Below are 21,195 nucleotides of genomic sequence, written 5' to 3' on the forward strand. Positions count from 1 at the left end.
AAGCAATGAACTAAGCCACCTATGGTCGTACCTGTTTTAAACAGCGGATTTTCCGCATCGGAGTGCTAGAGTGAGGACGTCTTTCCCTAAGACGCATTTGGATAGTCATTTATTTCACACCTCATCGATTAGGAGGTGGTCTCACCAGCACCAAAGGATCTTACACAAAGATCACCTGAAACACCCAGTACTTTAAAATTGTGAGTGCAACCGTTCCCTATCTTTATTCATTAACTCCTGAGGAGAGTCAGGGTTCACTGGCAGGGCACACTATGATAGGATTTGAAAATATAATGTCTGCCCTTTTAGAGCCTATGGTATTTTAGAAAATGTTTTCAAAAATTGTGCTCCAAAATTCTTCATTTGACCACATTCTTTAAAGAAATTCTCAGTGGTAGAACACCCCTAGTAGAGGGGGCCTGCTTTCTTGCTTTGCTTACTCACTACAATTGAGAATAAGTGGTACGTTGTAGATATTTCAAAGATCAAGTCAACAGCATAATATAGGTGGTATCTAAAATACACCTTTGTCTGTGCTGTTATATTTCTCATGCAGCTATAATGGAACCACATTAATGTAAATTATGTCATCATGGGTAAGGACATGTCACATGACTTCTTGGAGAAATCAGGGTCAAGGAAAATTAGGTCATTAAGGTCAAAGGGTATGTGACGTGACATTTGCTACCCCGGCATTTTGGTGAATCAACACTCAAGTCTACAGGTAGAAATACTGTAAGAATTCCAGGGACTGAGGAATATGTGGGGAAGAAGGGCAAGATGGCGGCCGATGCTTCGGTCGAGTGAGCTGGGTTGAAGCTCTCCCTGCTTCTGATGCTCTCCCACTGATGTCACTACTGAGAGGCTTGACTCTCGGCGGCAAAATGCGGATTTAGTTGATTGCTTGCTTCTAGGAGGTGATTTCGTTTGTGGCTCCTTGGCGATGATCTGGCTTGCAGCCGCACCCCTGCTGATTTCGTGCAGAAGCAACTGGTGACTCGGAGCTGTCTGTGCCTTTCGCCTTTTCGCTCAGTGTTTTTGCACCGCTCCTGTCTTTCCAGCTCTCGGTAATTCTTTGGAGACTCGCGGAAAGATGCCGCCTAAACTGATTGGTAAGACTGTGGCCAGGAGTAGTAAGCTCCGTAGTGCGCAGCCTGTGACTGGCGCTGATGTTTCGGGAAATCCCGGGGGGCCTCCGAAGTTCCAGAAGTCTCCCTTTGACAACGGCCTAACCGATACTATGAAGATATCTACTGGTAAGACCGCCACTTCTTCTGCTAACTCTATTAAGACTACTGCCCCTCTGTTTATAAAACGCTCCCTGAAGAACTCGGTACAAACCACGTCTAATATTGCCAACACTGGGCTTCCCCTGGAGGCGCCCCCTAACCTTAATCCTCTCCTGACTGGTATTCAATCAAGTCACCCTCGTGGTCAAGAGTGTGAGGGAGTACAAACCCTCATTGCAGTTTCTGAGAAAACGATGAATACTCAACCGGCAGGATGCATCATGGAACTTGAAGACCCCACTATTCCTGCTATTTCTGCTTCCCTTGCCTGTAGGGCCATTGAGGCGCCAGCTGTTATCCTCGAGGCTGAGGCCCCAACGGGGGCTAGTGGGGGAGAGGGAGGTTCAGTGGTCAAGGCCACAGAAAGGATTGAGCCTAATCATGATAATGATGCGCTGGATAACTTTTTTTCTCTCTCAGATGCGTCATCAACCTCCGATGACGAGGATATTACTAACAGAGACTGGGCTGAGTATGAGGCTGGGTCTGCTAGCCAGGGTGAGATCGATGACTGTTTAAGGGGCGGTTATATGAACTCGGCCCCACTCGAGGGCACTGTTCGCAAAACTAAATCTTTAAACAGGCAGGCAATGTCTGTAAATGCCGCACCAGTCAATACCGCCCCTGACCCTCTGGTGGAGAATCTGGCCTGGGACTACTCATTTTCAACCACAGAACCACTGGCAATGAAGGGAGGGAGGGGATTTCAGCCGCCGCCAACCCCTCAGATCCTATTAAACCGATTACCTTGGAAATGATATATGATACAATGCTTTCTCATAGGGCTGAGTCAAGACTTGAGAATGCCAGAACCCAGGGGGCTTGCCGCAAGCTGCAAAACGCAATTAGACGCATAAATAAGACATGTTCTGAGATAGGCACCAGAGTAGGGGAGACAGAATCTCGCATATCTATCTTGGAGGACGAAGCAGCAACACAGCGAGGAGTAGTCAGTGAGTTAAGGGCCCAGAAAGAAGACGTCTCATGGAAATTATCCGAATTGGAAAACCGGATGAGACGTAATAACTTGCGGGTTCTGGGTATTCCAGAGGGGGCAGAAGGGGGCGATACGAGACAATTTGTCATCCAGTTGTTTGTAGAGGTTTTCCCTGAACTCTCCCATTGGGACTGGGAGATTGAGATCCAGAGAGCCCACCGCTTTCCCTTCCATAGTAAACCGCAAGCTGCTCGTCCTGGACTAGAGACTTCCTACTCCCGGGCCATTCTGATTTCTATAAATAATTTTCTTGCACGAGAAGCTGTCTATGATCTAGCTAGACCTAACCAGAAGAGATCCGCCAAAGGGGTCAACTTCTTTGTTAGGCCTGACTTTTGCCATGAGACAGTTGTTCTGAGGTGGCAGCTCCGCCAACTAATACCTCTCTTCCAAGCCCAGGGGGGTCAAGCATTCCTTCTTAACCCTGCAAAGTTAAAAATTGTCTATCAGGGCCAGAATACGTTTTTTTCCTCTGAGGTTCAGGCCAAAGATTATTTACATTCACTTAAGGCTGGCTCTTGAACTAGGAATGGCACAAGCTGGGCATATAAATAGGTTCTCTCAGTAGGCTGTCTTTTTTTTTATGCTGTTGAATTTAGGGGGGCATCACAGGGAGCGCCACCAGCTTCCCATCACTGGGAGCTAGGTCCCATTGCCTTAGGGAAGGGCGGGTGTGGGGGGGGTGGGTGTCCGAAGGGAGGTCGGGTGGGGTGGCTGTGGGAGGGCTCATGGTGGATAGATAATTAAAAAATGTGTTCCACAGTACATTTTCAGATTTTTATTTGGTCTCTGTTTTTGCTTATTAGTTTTTTGTATGAAAAGGTTTAAACTTATTGGTAACTTAATATATGTTAGAAATGGCTAATATGAGGATAAGAATAGGCTCTTACAATGTCTGTGGGCTTAATAATTTTGACAAGCGTAAGAAGATCCAGGCTGGATTAAAAATTATCAATCCTGATATTATTTGTTTGCAGGAGACACACATCTCCTGGTCTTATCGGCAGAAATTAACCGATTTGGGGTATACTATACTTGCTACCTCTAAACAATCTGATACAATGCGAGGGGTGGCTATTTTAGCTCGACCCTCTCTAGTCCTTCCGGGGCGCTCTTTGGTAGATAATCATGGCCGCTGGGAAATCCTCGAATGTCTAGTCGGGAAGATAAGATTTACCCTTTGTACCATATACGGCTCCAATTCAGATGAACCGGACATATTTAACTATTTAAATGGGGAACTTGCTCTCTGGCCTACTCCACTAATAGTCTGTGGAGATTTGAACATTCATTTATCTGACGACTGGGCTCGCTCTTCTTCATATGTCTATAAGGGCCATAAACCTAAAGTTTTCCATGCTCTTCATAATTTAATCGATGATCATGGGTTGGCAGATGTTTGGAATTTGATTTATCCGCAAGATCCTGGGTATACTTCTTTCTCTCCTCCTCACAATAAATTATTTCGTTTAGACTATTTTTTTGTACCTGTGGCTTGGGCCTCTAGTACTCAAATTCAAATTTTCCCGAGGCTAATGTCTGACCATGCCCCCTTAGTTGTTTCTCTTCATAATGTGGTTGTTCCTAGAGGTGTTAAGGCTTTCTCCTTTGATAGGAAATTGCTACATGATCCTCTTTTTGTTGATCATATGAAAAAATGGATTCAGAATTTTTTTTTGTCTAACTGTGGCTCTGCCTCCCCAGCGGGTGTATGGGACGCTTTTAAGGCTTGTTTTCGGGGTGAGGTCCCTAGTTATGGATTATTTGTTCAAAAGTCTATTAAACAAAAAATGTTAGACCTTCTTTCTCATCTTCGGAACGCTGAATTGGACCTCGCCACCCACCTACGGGCTGTAGTGGATCCTAAGGAAACCCTAGCGAAGCTTGCTCAGTGCAAGGCTAATATAAACCTTGTATGGGCTCAGGAGATCGCACTTAAACACCATCTTTACCGGAGACAGCTTTATGAATTTGGTGAAGCTTCAGGGAAATTCTTAGCCCAAAGAATACGGGCTAAAAGCCAGGCTTCAAAGATTAATTCTATTTACGATGCTCAAGGCTCACTAGTTCACGATCCTCAGTCTATTATAAAGGTGTTTCACCTTTTTTACTCTGAGTTATATGGTCAACCGAACTTCGGGGACCTTCCTTTGGATCTGGGGCTTCCTGCATTGACTTGGGTAAAGTTAGATCCGGCAGATGTAGAGAAAATGGATTTGCCGTTTACATTTGAGGAAATAGATCAAGCATTATTTAAAATGCCTTCGGGTAAGGCTGCTGGGCCAGATACCCTCCCTATGGAGGCTTACAAGGTATTTTTTCATGAACTACGAGAGGATATGTTGAATACGTTTGAGGCGGCTAGGCAGGGATCCCCTCCTCGATCTTGGGACAATGCGCATATTGTCATATTCCCTAAGAAGGGGAAGCCGCCTGATCAGCCGGGATCCTACCGTCCTATCTCTCTGGTTAATTGTGATGGCAAACTGTACGCCAAACTCCTTGCTAATCGAATGGCCCCGGTTGTTGCTGGATTGGTTTCATTACAGCAGCACGGGTTTGTTCCTGGCCGTGGCACGGTGGATCATGTTAGCCGGGTTGTTGCTCTTCTCGACGTCGCGCAGGTGGAGTCCAGGTCTCTGGGTCTCGTCCTGCTCGACGCCGAGAAGGCTTTTGACCGGGTTGCGTGGAGTTTTCTCTGGGAGATTATGGTGCGTATGGGGTTTGGGGGTGGTTTTATCCGTGCTCTCCAGATTTTTTATCGGGCCCCTACCGCGAAGATGCAATGGGAATCAAATCAGAGGTGGTTCAGATCTGTAGAGGGACCCGTCAGGGCTGTCCTTGCTCCCCTCTTCTTTTTACGTTTTATATTAATCCCTTTGTGAAAATGCTGGAATTAAACACCCAGATCCCCCCTTTTGTTGCTCAGAACTTACCCTACAGTGTTCTTGCTTATGCGGACGATATTACCGTGGTTACTTCCAACCTTGATATTGCCTTGCCGGTTATTGAACAGCTTGCTGACTCCTTTGGTAGATATTCTGGCTATAAGTTAAATACTGCCAAGACTCAATGTCTCTGTACAAATCCAGCTACAGCATCCGATCCTAGGGTAGTGGAGGAAGTGCTGTACCTTGGCCTTAAGATCAGATCTAATTTGAATGACTTGATCACAGCTAACTGGAATGACATTTTGGATAAGACTAAGTCCCCCCTGGATTCTTGGCAGAGTCTCCATTTAACTCTTGTGGGCAGATCCAACTTGTTAAAAATGGTTATTTTACCAAGAGTACTCTATTTCTTTCGTGCTGTCCCCTTACTAGTCAAAAAGCCTCAGATTCGGCAACTTCAGTCAGTATGTGAAAAATACCTATGGGCCCCTGGAAAGATTCGTAGAGCTTCCCGTTTGATGACGCTACCACTTGCCCGTGTTGGATGGGCGATCCCTGACTTCACACTATATCAAATGTCATGTTTACTTTTGAAGATGCGTATTCTTCTTACAGGGGAAGAAGTTGTTAACCCCGCAGAAGCCCCTTCTATCTATCAGATGGCTCTTGGTTGTTTTGCTAAGAATTGTTTGCAAAGTGAAGTCGATGGCAGTTATTATATACGCACTCGTTTTAAAAATATTGCCTCTGCTTTTTCAGTTTGGAAAAGCCTTAAAAAGATGTTTCATATTCCCAAATACACAGTTTATACTCCTCTGGTTGCACCTCATTTGTTACCTCCAATTTTTTTTGACTCAATAGCGCGCCAATGGCACATCAAAGGGATTATACGGTTTGGGGCTTTTGTTTCTATAGAGGGTGTTTTTCTTTCTTTTGATGAACTTAAAAAGAACTTTGACTTAGCCAATAATCAATTTTTTTAATTCCTCCAAATTCGGGACTTCTTGCAGAAACATACTTCTCATCTTGTTTCTATTCGTATTATAGATGTTGTAAGATCCCAACTACGAATAGGTTCTTTCTACCATATATTATTGGATTCTAGACTAGATGATCTCGATAAAACTAACGCGAAGTGGAGGACTCGGCTCTCATCTCCTTCTATTCATATTGAAGATTCTATTAGCATTGTTCACAAGATCTTTTATTCTGCTTCGTTAAAAGCCCAATACTTTAAAACTGTATTTAATTTATACAATACCCCTGCGGTTATCATGAAATGGGGCAACTCTTCACAAACTTTAAAATCTGGGGAATGTTTTCGTTGTCAAGCTGGCAATGCTGATATAGTACACATTTTTTTTTCTTGCCCCTCTTTATGTCCCCTTTTTAATCAAATTGAAAGATTTCTGTTCCATATTTTAGGCACTTCATTTTCTGTTTCACCAAGTATGATTTTATTAGGGATTGATGGGGTTTCATATGTGGGACAACCTCTTTCTAAATTTCGATATTTTTTGTTTATTGTTGCGGCTGTAACGCGACTTTCTATTGCTACTGCTTGGTTACAACCCGAGGCCCCGAGTTTTGATTTTTGGCGGGCTAAATAATTTAATCTATATTATTTAGAAATTAGTATGTACTTGTTGAAAAAAACGTGCAAAAAGAAATTTGGCATGGCTATTTGGCAACCATTAACTGATTATCTTTCTGACTAGTCTTTTTTGGTTTTTTTTTTTCCTTTTTTTTTCTTTTTTTTCTCTTTTACTTGTTGTTGAAAAAGTCAACTGTATTGTATGCTTTCTTTCGTCTTGTATATATGTACATGTGGAACTTTAAATAAATAAAAATAAAAAAAAAGAATTCCAGGGACTTGTTAACTTGGTCTCTAACCCTGACTGAAAGCAAATGCTGCCACGTGTTGATTTATTGATCTGGCATTAATTTTAGACTGACTTACTCTCTCTATGTGCCTAACAAAAATGAATGTGTTCTTGTGTAACACAATTGGTGCTCATGTAACGCGCTCTGATACCGGGTACCTTCAAGACAAGTATGCGCTATATAAAACTCTGAGAAAAAAAATGGTTCTATTATCATTTTATTTTTCCCATTTCTGTCTGTTGCCTGACACTCAGCAGGGGGCGACACTCTATCTATGAGTTGGAAGTCCCCAGATGGACTTCACCTTGTGGAGTGGATAAAGTAACTGCTCAAGTGGGTAGGATAGGAGATACGAGGGAGCGATTCTGAGAAGGGATGAGAAAGCAGGTTTCTGCGCCAGTTTGGATGGAATATTCCAGCACTGTCCATCTATAGATAATTGTGGTCAAATACTCCCCCCTACTGAGCAAGATGAAAGTGAGGGGTAGTATATTGTTCCCTTGTTGATGAAGTAGAGGCATCTACGTCAATAGATGATAGACACGGATGGTGGGTTGATTTGATGGGTGATGCCCTTTCCTTCGCCACTGACACAATGTGGAAATACTTGTGTGGCATATCTAGTGGAGGCTATCTGTTAATACATATGGTTTGTTATATACCCACCCACTCCTATTGTTGCCTTTTTTTCTTTCCTTTTCCACTTCATTTCGTTCGTTCTCTCTTTTAATGCAGAGATGTTTTCATTTTCAATAATAAATTCTACTTCTTCGCATAGGAATAAATATGTGGAAATGTGTGCAATATTCCTCTTTTTTCGTGCATATTTGTTGATGTTCATAAATATGGTGACTCTATCTGGATCATATACTTTATGAAGAAAGATTAAAGCTCTCCACAGGGAAATATTGTATATGTGCATTTCTAATGCAGACTATGATAGTGTTCGTATTAATGTGATGTTTTGTTACAGAAAATCAATAAAATGTTTTTCTTAAGAAAGTAAAAACACTCACTCAGTTTGCCATTACTTTCCACTTCAACAAACAAAGGTCATTCATATAGCCCTTGCTTTGTTTTGACCCTGACATACTATAGGTGAACACAAGCAATGAGAACTGGGGTCCTCTGTCTGCTGACAGTAGGATTGGAGCTTTTGCATAGCTTCCCCCTTGGAAGTGTACCAATAGCTGAGCAGGGCATTTGCATACCCACAGTCCTCAGTCCTACGTCTGCATATTCACAATTCTTTATACTACAGCAGCAACCCTTAAATGCACTTCCAGTAATTAATGCTTAATTTCCCTTCCTATTTGATAATTTTGCAATTATATTTTGTTCTGTTTATAATTAGCAATAAGTCACTTTACGTATGCAAGGTATAGTTTTTCTGGGTTCTGGAACGCTATGTTTTTTCGAAATAGTTGTGTCTTTTTTTTTTTTTACAACTGTCGCAGATGTTGTTATAAGGTATGGAGTCTCTGGAAAAGGGCAGCAACGAACACTGGCTCATTTGCATGATGGTTGGCATCAATGATGACCTAGGGGATGTACCTCTTTGATCTCCACAGCATGAGGCTCAATGTGCTGCAGAAGAACTCATTTAATTATAATATCTATTGGTTGTGTGATGACTGAGGCACCACAGAAGACCCTCTTCACCTCTCAGGCTGTCGATGCAGACTCAAGCATAACAAATTAAAATGTCATCACTCAAGATGTTATGTTATGTTATGTTATATCTGACTTATATAGCGCACTTACACCGGGTTGGTTTCTTGGCGCTGCTTGGGTAGGTGAAGGGTAGTGAGCTGAATCAAGTGGTTACTCGAACGCCTGTTTAAAGAGCCATGTTTTTTGCAGTTTGCGGATTGAATGATTATCTACTAACTGTATGGCTGTTCTGTGAGATGATTCAATATTTGAATGACACAGCCAACTAAGCAGTCGCTGAACGAGGCTGCGTCATTGCCCCACTCCATATGTAAGTATAAGTTGGGTTGAATCAAAATATGGATGACACTTCCAGCAAGTAAGGGGGCTGACCTAAATTCCCTCTGTATGTACTATTTAGAAGTGTCTAACAGACAGCTTATGCTATTAAGTCAGACCTAATAAAAAGGGAAAGGGGCTAGGGACGGACTGGGAACCCAAACGAGCCCTGGCAAAGAGCTCAGCCGGCCCGGAGGGGAAGGGGGTAAATTGCTAGTGGAAAGCTTTGTGCTGCTTTTGTTGCTGGGGGCTGGTATTGCAGCGCTGCAAAATCGGCCTTCGGTAACAAAAATGTACCCCAGGGGTGTAAAACCAGCCCCCACATTGGCGGGGGCCCGCTATGGCCACGTGAGCCCTGAAAGAGGCACTAAGGGCCAGATTTAGAACTTGGCGGGCGGGTTACTGCAGCATAAACATGACGAAAATCCTATTTGATTTAATGCAAGTGCATTACATCTTATGCCACTTGCAATAAGGCGGGCGGGATATGCGTCACGTGTGTGATGGAGCAACCCGTCCGCCAAACTCTAGATCAGACCCCACATGTTCTAACCCCAAAATCAATGTTATCTTACCATCTGTGTTTTGTTCTGTTTTTTAAGGCCAAAGGCAAAATGCAGCTGTGGACCTGCTGGAATCCGAACGGAAGTATGTTCTTAACCTGTCACTAGTCCTGAAGATCAAGGCAGCTCTACAGGCACCAGATGTGAAGAGGAACACCAAAGACAGGAGGTACTCGAGCTCATCTCAATTGCATGAAAAGCACCATTTGAACACTTGCAGCTTTTTTTTAGAAATTAACATCTGCATTAGATTGTTAGGAACTAGCTACCAAATCTTCATCTGTTGTGAGAACCTCTCCACACATCACCACAGTCCTGCTGTTAGAAAAACAAATATTTCTGAAATGCGTTGATTTGCCTCAAATAGAATCACAATTATATAATGCAGTTGATTTGTGTTGCTCTTGAAGGCTTTCTTTAGGCTAGGGGGCGTATGCGATTAAATAATGCAAAGAGCCACATCTCGGAGAATTTAAACGTATCCAAAGCCCTTGACAAAAGGGAAAAATAGAAGAAATATCTATAAGATGCTTTATGTCAGCTGGTAGCAGGTTTTGGAAGCATCACTATAGGCACTCCAGAAGCTGGCAAAATGGCAACGCAGGCCAGTGGCACTCAGCTGAGTGGTGAGCTGCAACTACTTAGGGCTGCACCTTCATCACAAGTACAGACAAAGCGTCACATCAATAAGACAACCGAAACAGCGACTAAAAAACTCAAAAATGAATGTGGAGTAATGAGGCTATCGCCTCGGTATCCAAAAACTCACCGCTGTCAGATGGAATCTGACAGGCGAAAACAAGACACACTGACTGACAAGTGCAGTGGGAGGTACGCGAGTTTGCTCAGGAAACACGGCTGCTCCTGGCTTTTGTGCAGACCAGAGTTAATGCAATAGCACGTCAGTTGCAGATGCCACAATTTTGTTATAAAAAAAACTGCTTACATCCTTCTTATGACAGTGCCTTTGTGCACATGAGGGTGCGGACCGCATGATTTAGGGAGATAGCACATTTCCTAGCAAAGAATTGCATTTCAGATTACGTTTGTATTGAGTTTCACATACATATGTTGCATCATTTGGCAACAGGGAAATTAGGAGAAAGAAATCAAGGGCTTTGAATTTCTGGAATCTGTCAGTGGGAGTGTCCGTTCATGGACCAAACAGCAAATGAGGGAGCTCGATAGGTAGGTATCTGCACTTATACAGTATACTGGTAGGATCATCTCTCCATGGCCTCTGGTTGACTTCAGATTCATCAGTGCTTCTGTAAGTCCACAGAAAGATCTTCACAAGAAGTCCCAATATCTTTTAGAAATTATGGGTCAAAGTATAGCCGAGGTGGAATTGGAAAAGTGACATTCCTCTAGTACCTGAGGTCACCAGCAGACGTATCCACTTGCCTCACTGTTCCTTCTGAAGAGAATAGGGAGGGCTATAAGTACCTCAGCTGCTGCTTTAGCAGTTTCCCCTACGCTTCATTCAGCCCCAACAGTGTGAGCAACCAAAGGCTTGTCTCAAACCCACTAGGCTGAAGATAAGAAGTGAGGGCTTTGAGTAAACCAGCTGCTGTTTTGGCATTGTTTTGCCATTTTACAAGCAGAACAGTGTTTTGTTAGGAATGGAGATGTAGTGCCATGCCCACTAATGTCCCGCCCTGTGCTTTGTCTTGCTCCCAGTAAAGAATGGGCTTGGTATGGGAGGTTTCCAAATGGAGAATAGCTCTGTTGGTCCTCCCCCCAGAGGTGGCCGTTCCTCCTTTATATAGTGGTTCCTCCCTTCCCTGTAATGGTTGTTCAAACCATTTTGTTCTTTCTTGCTGTTTCCCATTCTATTTGATGCAGTGGATCAATACTTGGGCTCTGTGAGTAGCTGTTCAGTTTTATGTACATGCTTTCCCCACTGATGATATGTATATAGATGTGTGTGTCCGCGACTCACTTCCCAGTCCATATCCACCACCACTACCACCGCAACAGTGGTCGCTGGTATTGCCAATTTGTAAGATGGCTTGCAGATATGCCTTCTTGTAATGCTACGTCTATGCCTGGAATTTGACAGGAAGAATGCTAAAGTAGGCTTGTTTTTACCTTAAACAATCAGGACTCTCCTACCATATTCATGAATGTTGGGACTGAATGTGCACAAGCTAGATTGAGCTAGGGTACAGACCATGTGCCTATAATTCTTTGCGAAGGTCCAAATTTGTCATAATGTCCAAGTACAATGTTGAATCTTTGAGCAAACAGAGAGTCCTATAGGTAAGAGATAGATTGTCGGAGAGTCGATGGCAGTTAAAACTGAAGCTGACTGTCTAGATGAGGGCTACAACAAATAATTAGAGGATTATCCTATCTTCTCTAAGCCCTGAATCCTAAAGGTGGTAGGTAGATCGTGAGGCCTAGAAATCTCTTGGTTTTTTATTAGGATCCTACCCCACAGGTACCACCCGTGGCATGCTTCATCATTGGATCCTCACCCACTACACCTAACTCTGACTGTTGCTTGAACATGTGTGTGTGCATGAAATCACATAATACATGGCGTGGAATACATTTATATGTGAAGTGTGCCTTATTATGAGTTGTATAGTGTGGGGATTTCACGTGTGGTTTGCCTTGACGCACTCACTTAGCATGTTTTTGCACTTTGACTTTGATGCATGAAGGCAAAATTCAGTGCCAGTTATGAAAAATGATGAATGATCTCTCCATTTTAATTGTTCTAGACAACTAGAGGAACACTTCCTTAAGTTCAGTCTGTACTATCATGCATGCTTTTTTGTGTGTGATAGTGTCACAGCATTAGAGTAGCTAATAAGTGGGAAATATACCACAGTAGAGTAGGGATTAGACTCATATTGATCCTGAAGAAAGCCCGTTGACACTCAAGGGTGCTAAGTGGGGCTGAAACATGTCGATCCAACCTTGATGTTTGGGTCTTTATATCCAATGATATATACTTTTTATTCCTTTTTTTAACCTTGGCAAAGGTACCCAGATTAAACACACAAACAGAGGTACCTGCAGGCAATTTTAATATAGCATAACCCCTGTTTAGAAAGTGCTCCTTATATGAAGTGCGTCAAGCCCACCCACTCACATTAGGTGTAGTGGGTGAGGAGCCAATGATGAAGCAGGCCACGGGTGGTACCTGGGGGTGAGGATCCTTATATAAAAAATCCAAGAGATTTCTAGCACCTTTGGGATTTAGGGTTTAGAGAAGATAGGACAACCCTCTAACATTAGTTGTAGTCCGTACCACTTGGGAGGGTGGAGGGGGACCTTGTGTTGTAGCTTCTCACTCCTCACTATTGTGATAAATATGTCTAAATGAGAGACCATTTATTCAAAGTAACTTCCGTTTATTTGATATGAAACCTGTTTATGGTCTAAAATTCACTGAGCGTACTCAGCATTTCAGAGTTCTCGCTGGGATTTTCATCCTGCTACTCAATAAGGTCATGCCTGTCAAACACGAAGCTGCTGATTCTAAACGCAGAACTCAACTGAAAGCTCTGTTCCACCATGCTCTAGAGTGCTTTGCAAATCAATGAAAGACTTGCCTGAAGAAAAATGACATGGAAATAAGGTACATAAAATGAACAATTACATTTACTATCGCTACCTAAAGATGGAAGATGATGGTGCAAAAACAACAGAGCCGAAATATACTCTAGTTGATCACCTCTCCTTGGTTGCCTACCCATGAGTGTACTTCCTTCCCGCTATCTGGGCTAGTTGGTATTCACAAAGCTTCTGACTTTGTTGGAAAGGGGAAACTCCTGGACAAAAAAATGGTTGTATCTGGGTTTGCTGCTGTGAAACTCCAATGAAGAGGTTTGCAAAAATTCAGCTAATTCTGTTTCCCTGTCAGAATTAGCTAAAACACAAATACATTATGTATGAATTGATAGTGCAGCTGTGCCAACCAACCTCCTGGAATAGGTGTACTGAGTAACAAATAAGAATTAGTGTATTTTGGAACATGTCAAATTGGAGCCAACAGCTGCTTTGGATTTTTGGAGCTTGGCTGAGATGGGGGCAGCCTGAACTGTATCAAACTTAGGTCTAGAACACCCTCTAAAGACCTTCCCTGGCACTGGAAAAGATCAAGGTAATACTTCTTATTGAGTCTAAGTGACCAGCTATCAATGTTACGGTCACCTTTACCGGAAGGTCCCGCTGAAGCTACAGAGGTCTTGGAAGTCCAGAAATGTTCTAAGTCCCAAATTTCAGGGTTGTGGGGCAGGTCACCGTAGCCACGTCTATGGCTCACAGGCCTCAGGGACAGACTGTAGGGGACAGGACACACTCTGGCTGAGGCCAACAGCATGACCCAGTCTAGTTCTGTTGTAACTGGTCCACTGGTCACTCTAGAAAAAGGCCTTTGCAACTTGTTATGTCTCTGTAGCCACTAAAGAGGTCAATCAACTGACCCATCCTCTTCTTAGTCCTGGGTACAAGTGGAAGTAGGTCCAGCACTTTAGTTCTCCTCAAAGGATACAGTCCAGTCCTCTTCTGTCTGCCACAGGTTCAGAAAGTGTTCTGAGGAGCGGAGTGACGTGCTACTTTTGTTTAATAAACACACCTGTAGGTGAGGGTGGTTTCTGGACACTCCCTGACCAATGGGCCAAAAGTTCCCAAGGGAAGCACATCCTGTTTGCCCCACTGCAAACTATCCAACAGTGCCCCATTTTCAATAAATCCAATATGGCAAACATTTTCTGCCACAGGAGGGATATGGTGGCACACTTAGGGGTGTGTTTAAGGTAATGAGCAGTCCCCTCACACTCAGCCACTCTAAGATGATTCTCAGGCCAGCCCCCTTCTCCACTGAAACTAAAGCCAGAATGCTAAAGTGTGTTTTGGGATCGAAAGTCCCCTCTCTTCCAGACTTCCCATTTCACTCAACTTTAAAACTACAGGTCTCCCCTGATACGTTTTAAGTTAGTGAAGATCCTGAACTTTCCTAAACAGCTGTGATTGGGTTAAGCTAGGTCACATTCCTCCTGTAAGTCACCCTGCCAGGCCCAAACCCAAGAGCTCTGAGAGCAGTATTTCACACTTCATCAAAGCAGCACTGACAGGCCAACTATGATCAGGACAATACTAATTAGCCTGCATGTGCTTCAGGCAGGTAAAGTATAAGAATTTTAACATTACTTTTCCTGTATCTTTATTAAAACTCCAACTTCACCATTTTCAAAAATCCCACTTCACCATTGAATTGAATTTTAAATAAATAGTAAGTGGGTGAACTCTCTCTTTAGCTTATCTCAAACCAAGGGGGTGATTACGATGGTGGAGGGTCCACCACCGCCAGCCATGCGGTGGCAGGCCCTCTGCCATCAGACAGTAATTTTCCCCCCGCCAAATTACGATGGCGGGGGCAATCGATTAAGGTTCACGGCGGTCGCACAGACCGCCCGCCACGTTTCCACCACAGGCATTCATACTGATTGCCTGGAGGAGCGGTCAGCATCTTGAAAATGGTGGCGGTACCTAGCAGGCACCAGCCGCCAAATTACAATGCTGGCTGTAGCCAGCCTTTCCATGGCGGTGTACCCGCCATGGAAAAGCTGGCAGGGATTAGATTTTGGGGCCCGTTGCAGGACCCCTTGTGTTGGGGGAGGTGGTGTTGCACTGGAGGGGTACATTTCCATGCACTACATGGAAGGCACTGCATGGTGCCTGCCACGTTGTGCAGGGAAACGCACTACATGCATTTTTAACATTGCGGCGGGTGCTTCAGCCAGCAGCACCTGCCGCAATGGTAAAGATGCAACATCTTTTATTGCACTGAATAAGTTTGGTTTTGAAGAAATACCAGAACCTGTTACCACATACGCAAAATAGGTGATTTCATTGCACTTCACTGCATATTTCTCATAATGAAAATCAATTCCCTCTTTTACAGAATGCTTAAAGCCTTTCCCTAAATAGCATGATGCTTTCACGGTCACCATTTACACTCATATTGTCCTGGAATACTGGTAATTGAACTAATCTTTGAAAGATGGAGCCGGTCAATCGAAAATCAAATGTCATTTGCTGAATCCTGAAAGCACCATCTGAGCAATGAATGTCATAAAATCCTTAGAAGCCCTCCACAATCCTATCTGATGGTATGCTGTTTTGAGATCTTGGGTGAAAAATGCTTTTGCCCCCTTGATACTAGCAAACAATGAATTCATGGGTTCAGTGAGGGTTTTAGTTTAAAAAGGAAGAATGGCGCTCAAACAAATCACACAAAAGGTCAAAAATTGGAAAGTAATTACGGTGCTGCAAGATCAGGGGAAAACAAACCCTGGCTGAAAGAACACCTGCGAGATTGAGGGTAGGAGACCCCCACCAGAAAATTTTAAACAAGTTCTGCGCACAGGTTTTTTCAAGATGTAAGTAAATGATGTAAAACCATCATTTGGATGGGTAATTATTACACAATGTAAAGATCAACACCAGAAATGTCTTTCAAATGAAATTTTATAATGCGTTTCTTCAATAGATATACAGGAAAAAACCAGCCGACACGTGTTTCGTCAAGCGGGAAACATCCCGTGACTCTTCAGGGCTGTCGAAGAAAGACCATGGCTGAGTAAACGTAATCAGGAAGCGTGTGAGTTCAAGCGAATGGCGGATAAGTGGAAGTGGATGGCTTCGTCTCGATTCTATTACCGGAATCGAGACGAAGCCATCCACTTCTTCCGCTCCCCACGATTGACCCTCTGGACAGACGCATCCGTCATCCAACCCTATTACGGACACTCATATTGAAATTGCTACTCTTTCCTCCTTGTATGGCCGTGGCATTACCGCGCACCGTCCACTTATCCGCCATTCGTTTGAACTCACACGCTTCGACAGCCCTGAAGAGTCACGGGATGCCGGTAAATTGAACTTATGTTTGTAAATGACATAATTTACTAGAGCAAATTCGCAAAACATGATTGTACACTTGTAAGATTATAACATGTAATGTTACCCTATCGATTTTGTTTGATATGCACAAACTTATTCTCAGCCCATTACCAACTAGAAAATGAGAGATTTACTTCTGTCAAGTATAGGAACAAATCTCCTTTCAGGAAGGGAGTGGGAGGGGGCGGGAAACCTCAAAGAACAAATTGCTTACCTTCTCTAATGCTCTTTCTGATAGATATTCTATCTAACCCAGATTACTCCTCTTTTGAATATTCCCCATGGATCGGGTTGGATCTGGAAACATTTTAAGTAGTACCCCTGTGTGCCGGTATGTGGATTCATGCATATAGGAGCCACTTGTGTACTCTGATGTCAGTTGCTTTCTAGGCTGTCCATGCCACCAGACGCAGATCCCAACAGCAAATTGGCTTTGACCAGCTTGCAGCTGTCTATTCTTGAGACCTTTTTAGGTGGAATAGAGTCCAGTTCACAGAACAGGAAGTTGGGAGGTTCGGTGAAAAATCTGCTGTTAGAGTATCTACCAGGATGAGCTTTACCAAAGGTAAATATCTTGTTCTTCTGAAAGATCCTTCTAACCACAGATTTTTCACCTTTTGAATAAATACTAAAGCAGTACTAGTCTGTGAACTGCCTCAAACGAAATGTCCTACAGGAGGAAGCAGGCAAATTACCCATCTCAAATGACCTGGTGTAGAGTACGTAGGTATATGTGTTACATTGGTTTACCTTGATGTCATGTTCTTGTTCTACATTCTGTGTTCTGTAGCGTGCGCTTCTTGAGAGTGTGTTTACTTTCAAGGAGTGCTCGTGTCTTGCAGCTGTTGCGGCAGAGAATGCCAAACTGAAGAATGTTAGTCTGCAGTTGGATTTCTGCCGCAACAGACGTGCTCCAGTGACTTCCTTTTAACCTGAAGAATAAATTTGCTTTTAAGCAAGGATTATTGATACAGACATTTTATTTATATTCTGCCTTCATTTCCTTGGATTTGTACTTTACATTTTGGCGACGATTTCATTAGAAGGAAGATTTCACCAAACTTGCACGCCATACCTCTTCAAACAAAGCGTGAATTGATGTTGGCAGCATTACGAAATATTTGGTGTGCTTTCCGGCGATCCATTACCTTCACGGGGGAGCCATTGGCGGAATTTTGAGTGCTTTCCAAAGTTTTTTGATAACGCTCTCATCTGACGCCTCACGCTTCCAACGTCATATCATAGCAACGTGATCAACACAACACAACGTTGCGCATCATCACGCACAGAGCGAACCGGCGGCCATTTTGAGGAAACAACAAGCTCGTTTCCATAGATACGGAGCTTACGAGCGAACGAATTTGATCGGGAAAGAGATTACTTCACACAGGCTTTCGCAGAGTGTATATTCTTCAGCGATATACACGCTAATTATGCAAATTTGAGATACAAAGCCTGCATTTGGAAAGAAAAAGGTGTCAAGCACAAGAAGGAAAGGAATTTTGAGGAAAATACGAAAGGTATTTTTTAATTTTATTTTCGCAAGTATAAAAGAGCGAAGAAAATAACAATTTAAAAATATATATATATATTCAATGGTACATGAGTTACATTTTGTCATTAATACTGGTTTGAAAAGCAACTTTATTTAAAGCAGCAAAAATAGTACTTTAAATATATAATATACAATATAATGGCAGCAAATCAACAAATTGTGCTTCTGGAACAATTTCTTCCTGTATCTGGCAAACCCAAGGAAATATGGAAAACCTGGTTTCGCAGTTTCCAGAGTTATTTGGTTGCAATTGATGCAGATGATTATTCTGCAAAAAGAAAGTTGGCAATCTTGTATAGTCACTTGGGAAAAGCGGGACGGGAAATATTTGATAATCTTTCTCCCGGTATTACCCCGCCTGGAAATGGAGATGGATGGAATGTTTTTTCTGACTCAGTCCAAAGACTGAATAAAAAATTTCTGGAACAACCAAATGTTATGCTTGAACGATATAATTTCATGCGAGAAAACAAGAACCAAATGAAACAGTGGAAGAGTTTATTTCGGCTCTCAGAAATTTAGCAGAAGAATGCAATTTTGGTGCTTATCTTGATATAGTCATCAGGGATCAATTTGTATACAAGTGTAATCATAAAAAAATACAAGAGAGAATTTTAAGCTGCCGTGATCCAACATTATCAGAGGTAAAAGATATGGCTAAAAGCATTGAGTTATCTATAATTTCATCACAATGCATTTCACAAGAAACGGCTTTCTCAGCAAATTCACAGAATGAATCACAAGTCAATGCCATTTCTGCAAAACACAAATTTGTTAAACCCTTTGTAAAACCTTTTCAAAGGAAAATGACTTCTTCATGCTATAGATGTGGGTCAAGAACACATCTTGGGAACAGTCCTATTTGCCAGGCACTTGGAAAGAAATGTTCAAATTGTCAAAAGATTGGACATTTCTACACAGTTTGTAGGAGCAAGAGATTTGTCCAAGTCAGTGCTGTCTCTTCAATGGAATACTCAGACATAAATATTGCTTCTGTTGACTCGTCTCTGCAAAACCTCGATATTAACACTGTTAATATTTCGTCGCAGTCTTTAGAGAAAAAGATAATTCTCGCAATTGATACTGATGAGGAGTCATCAATGAATAGTCGTGCAAAAGAACCTACGTGCGAAGTTATGATCAATAACATTTCTTTTAGCATGATGGCAGACTCTGGATATTGTTCCAAAGGGTTATGGTGGCAAAGACATTGACATGTTGGGTTATTTTATGGGAGATGTGACATGTTTGGGAAGGTGCATTTGTACGAAAATATATGTTGCAATCAAGGGAAGATGTATTGTAGGTTGGCAAGATCTTGCAAAAATGGGCCTTAAGCTAGTCCCAGGTTCTGATTCTCCAGTACAAGTTAATGATGTCTCCATTTCATTAGTGTCAGAAAATTTAAATGATCTAGTTAGTAGTATTATTTCAGAGTTTACAGAGATGTTCAAGGAATCAGTTGGGAAAATTAAAAACTATGAACACTTAATCAAGCTTAAACCGGGTGCAATCCCTGTTATTCACAAATTAAGGACAATACCCTTAAATGTTAAAGATGATCTTAAAAAATTATTAGATAAAATGGTCTCTGAAGGCATAATTGAGACAACCAACTCTTCACAATGGGTCAGTCCAATAGTTATCGTTAAAAAGAAGGATTCTAGCATTCGTTTGTGTGCTGACCTTCGCTCATTAAATCAGAATATAATCATTGACTGTCATCCTCTCCCAAAAATTCAAGATTTACTCACTGGTATATCTGGTTCAAAATTCTTTACTTTGCTTGATTTACGGAGTGCATATCATCAAATTCCTTTGTCATCATCATCATCTGAGTTTACTACATTTATCACTCCTTTCGGAGCATATAAATATTTAAGACTTCCTTTTGGTTTGGCTCCTGCAGCCAGTGTTTTCCAGAAATTTATGGATGACCTACTTAGAGATATACCATCTGTACAAGCGTATCAGGATGACGTTCTTATTTTTTCAAAAAACAAGATTGATCATATTCATACTTTGAGGGCAGTTTTATCTCGCTTTAAGGAGGTTGGTGTAACTTTAGGGAAAGACAAATGTAGATTTTTTGCAAAGGAAGTAGATTATTTGGGACACTCACTCTCAGAAAATGGAATAAAACCAACATTTTCACTTACTCAAGCGATATCAAATGTACCAATTCCCTCTGATAAAGATTCGCTGAAATCTTTTTTAGGATTGACAGAGTATTATTCTCGGTTTATCCAGGGTTACTCCCAGATTGTTCAGCCTTTGCGTTCTCTTCTCAAGAAAAATGAGAAATTTAATTGGTCAAGTGAGGTTGAATATGCATTTAACCTAGTTAAGAAAGTCATAATTGAGGCTCCTGTTTTGTCTGCATTTACTCCAGGAATAAAATGTACAATCTCTGTTGACGCCAGTCAACATGGATTGGGCGCAGTTCTTTGTCAATGGATAGGTTCAAAAGAGCATACCATAGGGTTTGCTTCCAGATCTCTGAGTAGTGCTGAAAGAAATTATAGCACTATTGAGAGAGAAGCTTTAGCCTGCTCATGGGCAGTAGAAAAATTTAAAACGTATATCTGGAGTTCACACTTCATTCTTTTAGTGATCATAAACCCTTGTTGCACCTCCTCAATGGTAATGGCACTGGTAAGGCCTCAGCCAGGTTAGTCAGGATTTTGTCAAGATTACATGAATTTAACTTCACCATACAACACATTTCGGGAGGACATAATTTGAGAGCAGATTGTCTTTCTAGATTATCTTTAAAAGAAAACTCATCTGATTCAAGTTTTGATGATGTAGAATGTGTTGTTGCTTCAATTGAGGACTTGGTTCTTTTTCCTTTCAGTATTTCTCGATGGGATTGGGTAAAAGCTTATGGTGATGACGCCACACTTTCTGCCGTTAAGAACATGATTTTATCAGGATGGCCCAAAGAACGTTCCCTTCCTGTTCCCTTAAGATCATTTGCTCAAGTGTCAAATGACTTATCTATTGTCAATGATGTGATTTTTCGTGGAGATCAATGTGTTCCTCCATCCATTGTTAGAAAAAAATGTTTTCATGCAGCTCATGAAGGACATTTAGGAACAGG

At 42.2% G+C, this 21,195-nt stretch overlaps 1 protein-coding gene across 1 annotated transcript in view; it reads left to right on the forward strand.

Moving 5' to 3' along the window:
- ARHGEF33 (Rho guanine nucleotide exchange factor 33) overlaps positions 1-21,195 on the forward strand; it is a 705,710-nt gene that overhangs the window by 286,011 nt on the left and 398,504 nt on the right. Inside the window, exon 8 of the mRNA XM_085609742.1 lies at positions 9,656-9,785. Within this exon, the coding sequence (XP_085465868.1) occupies positions 9,656-9,785 (130 nt within the window). The remainder of the gene's footprint in view (positions 1-9,655; positions 9,786-21,195) is intronic.

The sequence above is a fragment of the Triturus cristatus genome, chromosome 6 (assembly GCF_964204655.1).
Source record: "Triturus cristatus chromosome 6, aTriCri1.1, whole genome shotgun sequence".
Lineage (NCBI taxonomy): Eukaryota > Metazoa > Chordata > Amphibia > Caudata > Salamandridae > Triturus > Triturus cristatus.